Here is a 14,081-nt window from a genome sequence, read left to right as displayed (position 1 = left end):
GTAAAGTTTTCCATGAAACAAAAGATTTATCAACAAGAGAAACAACTGTGGATACAATTGGTTTAATGGCAGTAAAGTAACTATTATAGGTACACGTTCAGTATAAGACAGTCAGAATTGGCAAAACTCCCAGATTTAGCCACAAAAACACATTTCTCCACATTACAAGTTTTAAAGATATAAGAGGACTCATAGTATGGACACTGTATGTAGAACCTCAACATTAGATATTATGGCTTGGGCAACACTGTAATACTGTGTTTCTATGTACAGTATATTTTAGTCACTTGAATATATTTGCTGATTTTGAGAATTGACCGCAGGGTGAATCAAGTATTTTATACAGTCATGGCAGTTCAAAACACCCCGAATTAGCTGTTTGGGTTCAGTGGATTACATCCCTTACTGTGATGATGAAGGCATTCATATACACAATTACACCAGTTACAAATACCTACTACGGAAGTTATTCTGGACAGTTTCCTTTGCTGAACATTCATGTTGATTTGCAATAAAGATGAAAAATGAGTCACTGTGCCTAAGAGCCATGAAACTGAATCTAGAGGAGAAATCCTCTACACTTCAGCGAACACCAGCAAAACCGCTTTGACTGACGAGATCAGACGCTTTCTCTATGCTACACACACCAAAGATAAATTCACAAATATAACTTTTTAAAACCTTTGTATCACAAATAATTGTAATAAAAAAATCTGACAATATAAAAGAAGTGTCCTATAAATATTCATTATTGTACAGCAATCATTGTCCCGCCCCTAAAAAGGATCTCAGTCAGCCTTAGCAGTTTTACACAGCCGAGGGAAGCAGATCAGCATGTATACACACACGTTTCTCTATGATACACACGTGTCTCGCCAGAAAAAGTGAAAAAATGTATAGAATATTTTATTTTCCATTTTACTAGCTAGGTTGCCCCCCACCCCACCCCACCCCACCCCAGATAATCAGACATGTGCAACATGTAAAGAATGTACTTAAAATATATCTGCTAACGGTGCTGTGAAGATTAGATTTAAGAATATTATTTTAAAAACTATGTGGTCTAAATTCAGTGTCGTGTCGTTGATGACATTATTCATATTATAACAGAGCAAACTGGGACCCTCCATGTCAGACCACCTTAAGAGCAGAGAGTCAACACACATCTCAAAATTAAACATCATTTAATGATTTCATACCCATGGCTCAGACTTGGAGCAACGCTCCCAGAAAACTCCATCTAACCCAGTACTAAGAACTCCACCTAGCCCAGTACTAAGAACTCCACCTAACCCAGTACTAAGAACTCCACCTAGCCCAGTATACTGACAGAGAACTCCACCTAGCCCAGCACAGAGAACTCCACCTAACCCAGCACAGAGAACTCCACCTAGCCCAGCACAGAGAACTCCACCTAACCCAGTATACTGACAGAGAACTCCACCTAGCCCAGCACAGAGAACTCCACCTAACCCAGTATACTGACAGAGAACTCCACCTAGCCCAGCACAGAGAACTCTACCTAGCCCAGTATACTGACAGAGAACTCCACCTAGCCCAGCACAGAGAACTCCACCTAGCCCAGCACAGAGAACTCCACCTAGCCCAGCAGAGAGAACTCCACCTAACCCAGTATAGAGAACTCCACCTAGCCCAGTACACTGAACAGGAAACTCCACCTAGCCCAGTACACTGAACAGAGAACTCCACCTAACCCAGCACAGAGAACTTCACCTAGCCCAGTACACTGAACAGGAAACTCCACCTAGCCCAGTACACTGAACAGGAAACTCCACCTAGCCCAGTACACTGAACAGAGAACTCCACCTAACCCAAGTCAGAGAACAGCAGTATCTACTCACAGATGTTGAATTGTACCATTTCAATAAATTAAGATATTGTAAGATATTGGCGGCACTGCCATCAAAACATTCCACATTATTCTTCAACGTTGATTGTCACAAACTGTCTAATATCATGATTTCAGCATCATTACCATGTAGCTTGATAAATAATGGTGATGGTGTAGGTTGGGTGATAGGACTGCTGTCAGTGGTGGTGTCAGAACCATTTGTGTTTAAACCAGCAAGTGTGTTCATTCCAGTGAGTGTATTTTTACCAGTAAGTGTGTGTACACTGTGGAGTCTTGTTATTATGAGTTTTTCTTTGACAACTCCAGTGAGTGTGTTTACATCATTGAGTGCTTGTATTTAGCTAAATGGAAATGGAGGTCCTTGTATCCCCAGTAAAAGAAAGTTCCTCCCAGAATCAAAAGGTTTCTTGCAAGGCCATCAAGATATTCTGGTCACTGAAATAATCTATTCAGAATATTTGAATAGTTCAGAAATTTTTCAAACTCTTCAAAATATTAAATATGTTCAGTGTAACTGATGTGAGATTCTGGTGGTTTGTTGTGTGAACATTTAAAGGTTGGTAGCTAGCTTCTTAATGAAACACCTCAGACAGCATCTTTAGTGTCAGTAGATGTCAGCGTACGTGATGGGTGACGTGATATGAAATGTGTCTATTATCCTTAGTTTTACGTCTAATAACTGACAGCAGTATCTGGGCTGGTGACATCTTTATGGGTGTTGTACTGAAGGGGATGCATCATTGGTCCAACTACAGTTTTTTATTAATGTTCTACTATGTGATTTTATGGTATGTATTATGCAATAAAATAAAATCCCAAAATATTTAGGGTCAAAGAAATGTAACAATGCAAGGCATTCACTTCTAACTTAAAAGTAATTTTACCAAATTATTAAGATCAAATTGTATAAAAATAGCGTTATTAGTAGTATTACATTTACATTTATATGATTTAATCTCTAATATACAAAGTACAATTCTGAATATTCATACAACACTACTGTCATTATTGTCGAACTCCCTCATTTACAAATGGGAAATAAATAATACAGGAGTTGGCTTAAGAAATGCTCTTTGTAAATAGTAAATGAGCAAATATTAAATATCAAATAATAAATATGGTGTAATATTTCATTGTGTTAAATTTTTTTGGATTTGGTTTTGACAAAAACTTGAACTAACAAACTTTGGTGTTTATTTGACGGAGAAAGCTGCACTTTCACAGTCGTTGTGAATGTAGTAGGGCTTTGATTTTGACATTCATGCTGAACTTTAGCCAAATGTTTGTTGGTGTTTAATAATCAGTGTATCCACTGATACACTGAATAATTATTTTGTAAGTTATTAATGATAACTGATGAGATATTCACAAAAGACATGATGCTTTTAACAGTCTTCAAGTACACTATGCACAGTAACGTAGTTTTAAACTTTGTGGGAAAAGTGCTAATGATAAAGACTCTTAAGTTGAAAACTAGTACCACCAGCCACTCAGAGTTGAAATGGGAAGGGCTAAGGTGAAGGTTGGAGTGGAGAGGAGGTGTTAAGGTTTAGGGCAGCTTCATGTGAGACAGCGAGAGCAGGACACAAAGGCCTTAGAGGCATACAAGGGTCCTCATATATCAGAGATAAGAGCACAAGAGCACATCACATTTGCTGAAGTCTTTCAGGTATCTTGACGGATTTTAACTCCATAACCTCCAGGTTATATCATCTTCAGAATCACGTAGACTGTGTTCTGGTGTGAGTGGCGAAACAGCACCATCTCCACCGTCTCTTCCTGGTGAAACCAGACTGGCATCCTGTCCCACCATCCTCCACTCTGTCTGGGGTCAACGGCTGGTTTCTGCCGACAGCTGGCTCTCGTACAGACTCAAGGCATGGTGGACAAACTCATACTGTTCTCCAGTCTGGATCATTCCACCCCTAAGACACACCATTAGGAAGTTAACTATGATACTCCAGAATGACACTTCAAAACGTTCGGTCTTATTAAAATGTCTTATTAAAATTATGTCTCTGTAAATGATCGATTTCCTTAACTGTATGTTACATTTGTACAACATGTAAACACTTCATTAATTTAGCAATGGACGAGAAATCTACCAGCCTATGTCAGGTGCATGCATGCGTGCGTGCGCGTGCATGTGTGTGTGTGTGTGTGTGTGTGTATAATGTTGGGTGTGAAACACTTTAAGTAAAAATAACTAAACCTGGCACTAACAATGCCGAAGCAGCATACTAAAATCTATTATGTTCCAGTGAAAATATTATTAAACATGTTTTTATTAGTATTTTAACCTGAACACCTGATGGCCAGGTGCAAACCCACTGCCTACTGTACCTGTCTGCTCTGAGCTGGCAGACAATGCTTAGGATGTCCACCACACCCTCCAGACGCAGCTGACGACAGCCTATCGTCGTGGCGATGAAGCAGCCCGTCCGACCAATCCCAGCGCTGCAAACCACAGAAGGGGACATGAAGGGGTTAATAGCCCTTGCTCATCGATAACTCATCGTTCACCTAGGGGGGTCTTCTGGATTTGGATTAAGCTTTGTGCTCAACTGTAAATGATGCTTTAAATCTGAATTATTGTAGCACCACATTCCTTAAACTTGGTAGAAGCATTTAAAAAATCTTTATTGCAAAAAACCTGCTTTCTTGCACCAAATTTAGAGGGTGAGTTGATAGCTGGTGAGAGAATCATGTCAGCCACTGTTTATAAAACCAGAGAAAAGAGCCACCACCGCTAACCTAGAGAATAATGATGAAGTATTTCCCCAGGTGTGGACAGAACTAAGACATTTACATGAGCTGTATCAAGACCAGTTAGGACACAGTCCTGTTTACCTGAGCTGTATAAAGACCAGTCAGCTCACAGTCTTGTTTACATGAGTTGTATAAAGACTAGTCAGGTCCTAGTCCTCTTTACTTGAGCTGTATAAAGACCAGTTAGGACACAGTCTTGTTTACCTGAGCTGTATAAAAACCAGTCAGGTCACAGTCTTGTTTACATGAGCTGTATTAAGACCAGTCAGGTCCTAGTCCTCTTTGCATGAGCTGTATAAAGACCAGTCAGGTCACAGTCTTGTTTACATGAGCTGTATAAAGACCAGTCAGGTCACAGTCTTGTTTACATGAGCTGTACAAAGACCAGTCAGCTCATAGTTCTGTTTACCTGAGCTATATAAAGACCAGTCAGGTCATAGTCCTGTTTTATATTTATCCTCATGTGAAATTCTTCGTCTGCTACTCATGTTTATAAATACCAAAAAAAAAACCTGTTTGCTTTGGTATCATAAAGTTGGCATCACATGTGTTGTATGTCAATAAGTGTGACTATTGTGGGAACTTGTGAGAGAATCAGTGACTTGATGTAAGCATGTGTCTTATGGTAGCTAATTGTTTGTATGTCCATATGTGAATGTCAAATAGGGTAACTAAAACCAACCCATGTTTTATGTTTTAAACATAGACTGACTAAGACCTTGTAAATGTAGATTTTGTAAAGATTCTTATAGCTAAAATTTTGGGACAGAACATTATATCTTATTGTAGCTGGTTCAAAAGGACATACCTGCAGTGAACCACAATGGGACCACAGGCATCCAGAGCATGTCTGGCTTCCTCTACGTCAGTCATGAGCTGGAGCAAGGGCCCGACACTGTCTGGGGTCTTATGGTCCGGCCATGACGTGTACCAGTAGTGGCAGACTTTACGGCTTTGACCACTTTGCTAAAATAAAAAAATAAAGAGATCCAAGCTCACAACATGAAATATCCAAATCATTTTACAGTCTATAACTAAAACACAAGAAAGGAACAGACTGGATTGATGTTCAGCTTCTTAGGGTGTGTTCAGACTTGGTAGCTTGGTGCGATTGCACCATTAGAGTAAGTGGGAACGCTTCTTTTCAATCTCTGGTGGACCAAATAAGTGGACCGAGACCACCCGGGCAGGTGGGTCTCAGTCCATTTCTAGATTAATTTGGGTTTCTAAACAAATTTTATTTGAAGTATGATGTAATGTTCTGAGCACATCCACAGACAGAATCCAAAGTACATAAGACAAGACCGTAATCCAGAAAAGCAGTGCACAAAGCAACCAAAACAGAGGGAACAGGCAACGGGGGCAATCCAAACCACAAGCAGAGATCAAACAAACCAGAATACCAGATAAAGATAGACAACAGCTCAGAAACATACCAAACAAGACTTCAACAAGACTTCGCAAAGACAGAACACACACAGGGTTTAAATACAGACTAATGAGGACTAACACAATTCAGGTGAGTACAATAACTGGTAGGTAATAGAACTAACTAGCGGGCGGAATCTAAAAGAAACCAAAACCAGGAAATTAACAAACAAATGTCAGGGAGGTCCGAACGTGACATATGAACACAATACAAACCAAAGGTATCTAAACTATCCAGACACAGGACATGATGACACAAGATGTGACACTAAATATGGCATGAAAGAACAGAGTGCAAGGAAAACAAAAATGTTTTCCATTACAGTTTAGAACAGGCATCGGAAACGTATGTGGTCTTCTCTTTGGTATGTGCAGCGGAGGAATTTCTGGAGCTCTTTTGACTCCTTTCCGTGTTTCTTGATGGTAAAAATACCACCAGGTATAGACAACCCAAATACGTGCATTAAGACCATAGAGTGTATCATACGTGCATCCTTAATTATTTTGGTTTGATTGTAAATTTGCGAGTGTGAACACTAAGCAAACCAGGACCAAAATGTAACAATGTATCATTCTCTTGTTTGGTATGGGTCAAGGGACCTGAACTACAAGTATGAACACACCCTTAATTCCTCAAACGACAGAACCTCCTCTTATGTTGTGGGGTTGCAAACCAGCTCATCACAAAGGGATTCTGGCGCTTTGTCTTTTCTGGGGGCTCAGTGCTAATACGTGGCCTGCTGTTGCACACTGCCATGGGCTCTGAGGAAGTGTTACACAACTGAGAGAGACGAGCAGCTTATCCAGGTGTTGAATGGCATCAGTACGTACTTTAAGTGTGAGGGAGCGCACCGTGTAGTGCTCACACTCCCTGACGCCATTCACGAGGACCTCCACCTTCCCATAAATCCCACGCTTTTCAGGCCAGTACAAGACACATTTCTGGGAGAAAAAGAAGCAGGAGAATTACAGTGATGAACAGAACCATTTCAGCGGAACCGTGCTAAACAAACACGTTCGGAGTTCCACACAGCTTCACCTCATTTTTCTCTTTGAGTTTGGTGATCATGACGATGACGGGGCAGTTGTCTTGCCACGCCATCTGCCAGAAATCGTTCACGGTGTTGATCATGGGGCCCTGTGTGGCGATGAAGGCTTTGTCTTCTCTGAGGTAACCCTTGGAGATGAAGGAATGAGGGTTGAAACACACGCAGAGTTTGGAGTATAATCAAGAAGAAACAGTATCTTGAACCATGTAAGATTTGCAGGTGTTTTTTTTCCCTGGGAAATCTCAGTTCTCCGTATAGAACGGGATTCTGTACCAAATTCTTTTATTGGCGCTGCATCGTGCGTGATCCCTGGAAATCACTTCTGCAGGGCTCAGATTTTCCCTTTCCTGTTTGCTTCCAACAGGGATACAATGGAATTACAAAAGCAAAACGGCAAAGCTACCACAGGCCTCAGCATGTTGTAGTCCGGCTCTACTTGGGATCACAAGCTTCTGTGAGGATCAACTAAGAAAGACTTCTGAGCATAGTGCAGCCTGTGTACCCAGCATGGATCCACACAGATATACTGCAGATCACTGACCAAAATTCAACTTCATTAGGCAACTGAAACTCATATGAGGCTACAAATGTCTGACCTTTCTTTGAGATAACATTTAATTGCATGTTCAGAGAAATTTATTTTCACTCAGTAGAGTTAGTAAATGGATTAAAAATGAACAAATTTAAACCTGATTGGTTAGCAAATTCAGAAGAGCCTGACTGTAAAGACAAAGCTATTGTCTATGGTAACAAATCCATCAGTTCACAGTCACGTTTCCCTCAGGATTTATTTCACAAAGCAGGTCTGTAATGTTTATTCAGTTAGTGACAAGAAATTAATATCAATTATTCCCTGGAAAATCTTAGGATATTCCAGTGTATAAAAAATTAAAGTTAAATGAGCAAGGAAAGATTTCTCATTCCTATAAAGACGTACCCGTATGTAGTTGGCGTTAATGTAACAGCTGAGAGGATCGTTGGTATTCCGGATCCTTAGAACAACTCTGGAATGAGGATCTGTGGAAATGATATTTGTTTTAGCATTATAAACATTTCATGATTTGATGTGGTACTAATAAATGGAACAACAGTAAGTTACAGAGCAGTGTTCTGGTTACAGAGTATGTTACAGTTCTGTCTTGAGTGGTTTAAATGGACAAACACATATACTGATGTAACTGAGTGTAAGTACGTCATCATATAAGAAAATAACCACTTCAAAGTGTATTTAATTTCAGTACTTTTTCATTGTCCTGCTTTGACATTAGTGTCTTTAGTCCCTGTATGTCCTTCTGTTTATTTTCAATGTCCATGTTAATGTGCACCTATAAATCTTAGACAAAAAAAAACAAAACATATGTTCATCATGAGTGCACTAAGGGCCAAGGTCAAGATCGGCTTGAGTAGTTGTAGGACATACACACAAACACACACACCCTAACACACACGCACAGACATCATCCTGTTTTTGCTTTGACTCCTGAGATGCTTGATGCTTCATCTCAGAAACGTTCTAGTGGTACTGATAACATCTTCAGAGCAAAAAGTCTCTCACATCAACCAGGACCTTTCTAAGTTTTACACAGTTGAACACATCAGTATTTTACACTTTTCCTGTGTATAACAATCACTACAAGCATCCGTGTTTTCAAAACCCCTCGTCTTTGTCAAACACTGTCCTGGGCATTTAGTTTAGGCCATAGTTCACTGCTTAGCAACAGTCCCCTCCCCCCACTGCTCCGGGAGCCAATCACGCTCACTGGGTGGACAGAAGGATTACTGCCCAGCACGGACTGATAAGGTAGTCTCTCTCCTGCTTATCCAGAGACCAGTTCGTTCCCAAAATGGAAAGCTTTCAGCCAAACAGCCAAGCCTGCAGGTTACATAACGGCGCTGATGTTCTTTGAGGTGGAGCAGAGCCAGGGAACAAGATGTTTCTCAGCTCCAGTGTACTGTTGGAGGAGGAGGAGAGGAAGAGCTTGCTAACGTCAACACCGGCACGTTCTCGGCCACTAGGATGAGAGCTGCCTTCCTGAACCAATCAGTTTTAGAGATGGGCCGAGGGGTGAGATAGCAAGACAGGCATTGGTTGAGTAGGTACGGACAACCCAACCACATTTCCAAAAGATTGTATCTTGTTTTTCTACTAATACCCCTCCTCCATAAGAGTTTTGACCCTCCCCGGTAAGACAAGGTAGGAATGTCGCTTCAGGACAAGAAGTCCGGGCTACGTGCCAATTTACATAAGATCTGTGTGCGTAATCAAAACCACTAAAATACACAAGGGACAAAACAATTCTAGGACTTGTATTTAAAAGATGTTTCCCCAGATGTTTCCCCAACACAGGGTTCAAAACCCAATACCTAAATAACTGTCTGAGGTGCCAGTTCTGTGGAAAGGTGCACTACATGCAAAATAAGGTCAGGATTTGATTGATGGATTGATTGATTTTCAGCAACTGCACACAGTAACTTTACACTTAGTTGTACATTATTGTGCTGTGTTATGGCATGGGGTAATATGCCTGGTAAAGGACGTTAATGGAGAAAACACACGCCCGACTGAGTGCTTTACCACAGTACAGGGACGGTGGCTTCCGTCCCTCCTGTGGAGAACATGACCCACGACCTCCTTATGGAACTGATAAACGTGGGAATCAACCCCGTACACCTGCCATGGGTGCAGGGCACTTGGGTCACCCAGTATTGCCAAGTCAAACCCTACAGTTGTCCAAATCAGGTCCAAATCAGGCAAAACCTAACTAAACATGAAAACAGCTAAAGGAAGGAAGCAACATAAGTACTTATGAGCCGCTTTTCCAGATGTAAAAAGAGAAGGAGGAGGGAGGAAGAGAGAGAGAGAGAGAGACTAGCCAAGCAGTGCATGAACTCCGAGAAGGAGGACAGAGCTCTTTATGCCATAGATGACATGACAAATATTTGTGAAAATTCCAATTATAATTTGGCTAAAATTATTTGAATCAATTATTGACCCAATTGCGCTATTTGGCAGTGAAGCGTGGAGTCCACTTACAAATCAAGAATTTGGCAAATAGGACAAACACCCAATTACGTCCTTGCATGCTGAATTTTGTAAACAAATCCATAATGTAAACAAACTCCACAATTCTGCATGCAGAATTAGGTCAATTCCATTCATTATAAAGATACAGAGAAAGGCATTCACATTTACTTACACCATTATAAACCCTCACACCATTATGAACCCCCACTCACACCATTATAAAGACTTACTCACACCATTATAAACCCCCCTCACACCATTATGAAGACTCACTCACACCATTATAAACACTCACATCATTATAACCCCCTAGTCACACCATTATAAACACTCACACCATTATAACCACCCCATTCACACCATTATAAACCTTCACACCATTAAACACTCACACCATTATAAACCCCCATTCGCACTATTATAAACACTCACACGATTATAAACCTCCCACTCACACCATTATAAACACTCACACCATTATAACCCCCTAGTCACACCATTATAAATACTCACACCATTATAAACCCCGAGTCACACCATTGTTGTCATGGAATGCTCCTCTTGCCACTGGTCACATGGTACGGCCCACGGCATGCAGTGGAAGTCACTTTGTGTTGTTTGTGACCATGCTCCCATGATAGCACACACCTGCACCTGGTTTAATGTTGTGTGTATTTAAACTGTTGATGTGTGCCTCAGTGTTGGTCATTGTTTGTTTTGCTAGTCACATGTGTATTCATATTAACCAGATATGTTCGTGTTGCCATCATTAGTGTTCATGCCAGTGTCATGTTAACCGTTTATGTTATGTGTGAGTGCTGTTGCCATATACGTTATGTGTCAATAAACATATGTCTGTGCAACCTACTCGGGCCATCATAACTATGAACACTCACACTATTATAAACCCCCAGTTACAGGCTCAGAACCAGAGCAAAACAACACACCTGATCAGAATGGACCAAATTACAAAACATCTAAAGAAAAAATATGCAAATTATTGGGAATCTCAAATAAAATCACAATATAAAATGCAATGTTATCTGGTCCTAATGAGAGACTACACCATGGCAGACTGCCTGAACACGGTGAGCATGGTAACCATGGTGACTTCCAGAGTCAGGGGTCAGTGTTTGGCTATGGAGAACAGCAGACACAAGAAACTCTAAAAGAGCACAAAGTTTGTCAACAGTGAGAAGAACATGAAGTCAAAACAGAGCTGCACTTCTAACGGAAGGCTCAACGTTCAAGGAGATTCATGAACGTAAATGTCCCAGATTTAGCAGGATCTCTGAGACTCAGAAACGACCTAAACTGCTGGGGGAAGACAGGGAGAACTGGACATTACCAGCACACCACCACCTCATCTACCACCACCTCATCACACACACACACACACACATAGATACACACACACACACACTCACACACACACTCACACACACACACACACACACACACACACACACACACACACATAGATACACACACACACACACACACACACACATAGATACACACACACACACACACACACATAGATACACACACACACACACACACACACACACACACACACACATAGATACACACAAACACACACACACACACACACACATAGATACACACAAACACACACACACACATAGATACACACAAACACACACACACACACACACACATAGATACACACAAAGACACACACACACACACACATAGATACACACACACACACACACACACACAAATAGATACACACACACACACACACACATACACACAAACACACACACACACACACACATAGATACACACAAACACACACACACACACACACAGATACACACACACACACACACACACACACACACACACACACAAATAGATACACACACACACACACACACAAACCCTACCTGTTTCACTATAACCCAAACGTCCTACTTTATTTATGATGGCTGTTTTTTCTCTCATATAATGTACTGTAGAGTTTAATTTAGATGTAATTTAATGTAGAGTTCTTCCTAACACAAACTTCACACCAACTTTGGTAATATAAAGGCACTATTATTTGTCATGCCAATAAAGCACCTTGAAATAAATTAAAGTGAATGGTGAGAGGATATAGAGAGATAGAGAGAGAGAGAGTGAGAGAAAAAGACAGAGCGTGGGAGAGATTGACAGGAAAAAGAAGATTGAGTGTAGATGAGAGAGATTGAGGGGGAGAGAGACAGAGTGAGAAGGGGAGAGAGGGAGACCAAGAAAGTTTGTGAGAGAGAACCTGAACCCTCATTATGTCTCATAATGTCCAGTGTGCTGTACGTCTCCAGCACTGTCATTAATCCGTCTGGACGTGTAGCATCTAGTTCTGCCTCTCTCTGTCTAACCAAGCAGGTGGACTTTCTTCACATGGTGTGACATGTCAGACATGTAACACAGCAACACGTGTTCATGGCCCAGGACACAGTAGCAGCTGATGAAATAGGATGAGAGAGGGACAGTGAGATACTAACTGGGTAAAATGGTCTTGTATCTGTTTTTGGTTCCATGACTAGGGATATCCAGGTCCTTTGGATCCACAAAGTTCATTGGGATTTCCTGGTGGAGAGAAAGAAATAACCAGAAGTCAAGCATTTGTGTCAGAGATGACACATCCCATGGTCTCAGTAGAGTGCAGGAGACGTCAATAGAGTGAGAGTGTGACGGAATGACAGTGTGGACAAGTGGTGGAGTGACAGTGTGACGGAGTGACAGCGTGGAGGTGGGACAGTGTGATGGAGTGACAGTGTGGAGGAGTGGCAAGGTGACAGTGTGGAGTAGTGACAGTGGTGGCTTGACAGTGGAGTGGTGGAGTGAGTGTGGTGGAGTGACAGTGTGGTGGAGTGACAGTGTGGTGGAGTGGTGGAGTGGCAATGCTCACTGCAAACTCCACTTGCAGAGCTTGCGTGTTGAGTGCAACGTCTTGGAGCTGCTGGCGTGTGAGGACTCGGCTGGCAGACTGCAGGTACTCCTGCGCGGCTCGTTCCCGTGGCGTGGTGACGCTGCAGCTCAGTGGTTCCACGGAGCCCAGCGCACTCATATCCAGCACTAGAGAGACGTTGGAGCCACGGCTGGGCCAAACGAGGGAGCGCAAACACAAACACAGTCACACACTACTGCTACTTTTCACTCTGCTTAAGATGATTAAAGCATTAATGCATGCGTATGTTCTATAACATGGCACAAGCTTTGTAAAAACCATATAAGAATTACGTATGTGACAACAGTTTAAAAATGTGTGCTATAGAGCTAGAATGAATACGTCATACCAAATATTTATGAACAATATATATAATCCATTTACTGGGCAGAACAGAGCCTCGCCCTCATCAGAACAGAGCCCCGCCCATATCAGAACTGAGCCCCTCCCACATCAGAACAGAGCCCCTCCCTCATCAGAACTGAGCCTTGCCCTCATCAGAACTGAGCCCCGCCCACATCAGAACTGCAGCTGTGTGCGGTCAATCCGTCATAGAAAAGGACAAAGAAGAGCCAAAGGGGAGAATTGGGAGAATTTTCTATGGTTGCACTTTTTGTTTAAGCAAATAAACAGTTTTTGCCCTGACAAACAGTGCAATTTGCTTGCATGTTTTTCCACTGCATTGTTTGGTGTTGGGTCAGGGCTCACTACTGGGTCAGGGCTCATTATAGGGTTAGGCATCACTATTGGGTTGGGTCAGGACTTGCAGATCAGGATAAATGCTAAAATGTGTGTATTCCAAGCCCAGAACTAAGAACCCAAAACCCCAGAACTGAAGTGTGTAGTTTCAGCACATGTACTGTGTGGACTGACACACACACTGCAGGCCTGTTTGAACGGAATTGCTCGTAACTTAGCCGGTCCACACCGGTCCACACCACTCCTCTGTTTCACAGGCTTCAAACATGTCTGTCAGTG

At 41.8% G+C, this 14,081-nt stretch overlaps 1 protein-coding gene across 3 annotated transcripts in view; it reads right to left on the bottom strand.

Moving 5' to 3' along the window:
• Positions 1 to 3,165: 3,165 nt before the first annotated feature.
• Positions 3,166 to 14,081, bottom strand: part of ptprr (protein tyrosine phosphatase receptor type R) — a 39,239-nt gene continuing 28,323 nt past the window's right edge. For all 3 annotated transcript variants that reach the window (XM_027007503.2, XM_027007504.2, XM_027007505.2), the window contains 8 exons: positions 13,065 to 13,254; positions 12,658 to 12,742; positions 8,057 to 8,136; positions 7,110 to 7,247; positions 6,902 to 7,012; positions 5,451 to 5,608; positions 4,217 to 4,330; positions 3,166 to 3,798 (listed from right to left, as the gene is read on the bottom strand). In XM_027007503.2, the coding sequence (XP_026863304.2) occupies positions 3,705 to 3,798; positions 4,217 to 4,330; positions 5,451 to 5,608; positions 6,902 to 7,012; positions 7,110 to 7,247; positions 8,057 to 8,136; positions 12,658 to 12,742; positions 13,065 to 13,254 (970 nt within the window). In that variant the 3' untranslated portion in view covers positions 3,166 to 3,704. The remainder of the gene's footprint in view (positions 3,799 to 4,216; positions 4,331 to 5,450; positions 5,609 to 6,901; positions 7,013 to 7,109; positions 7,248 to 8,056; positions 8,137 to 12,657; positions 12,743 to 13,064; positions 13,255 to 14,081) is intronic.

This window comes from Electrophorus electricus, chromosome 7, assembly GCF_013358815.1.
Source record: "Electrophorus electricus isolate fEleEle1 chromosome 7, fEleEle1.pri, whole genome shotgun sequence".
In the NCBI taxonomy this organism is placed as follows: Eukaryota; Metazoa; Chordata; class Actinopteri; order Gymnotiformes; family Gymnotidae; genus Electrophorus; species Electrophorus electricus.
Note: the sequence above shows the minus strand (reverse complement) of the source record. Positions and strands in the feature narration are given on the sequence as shown.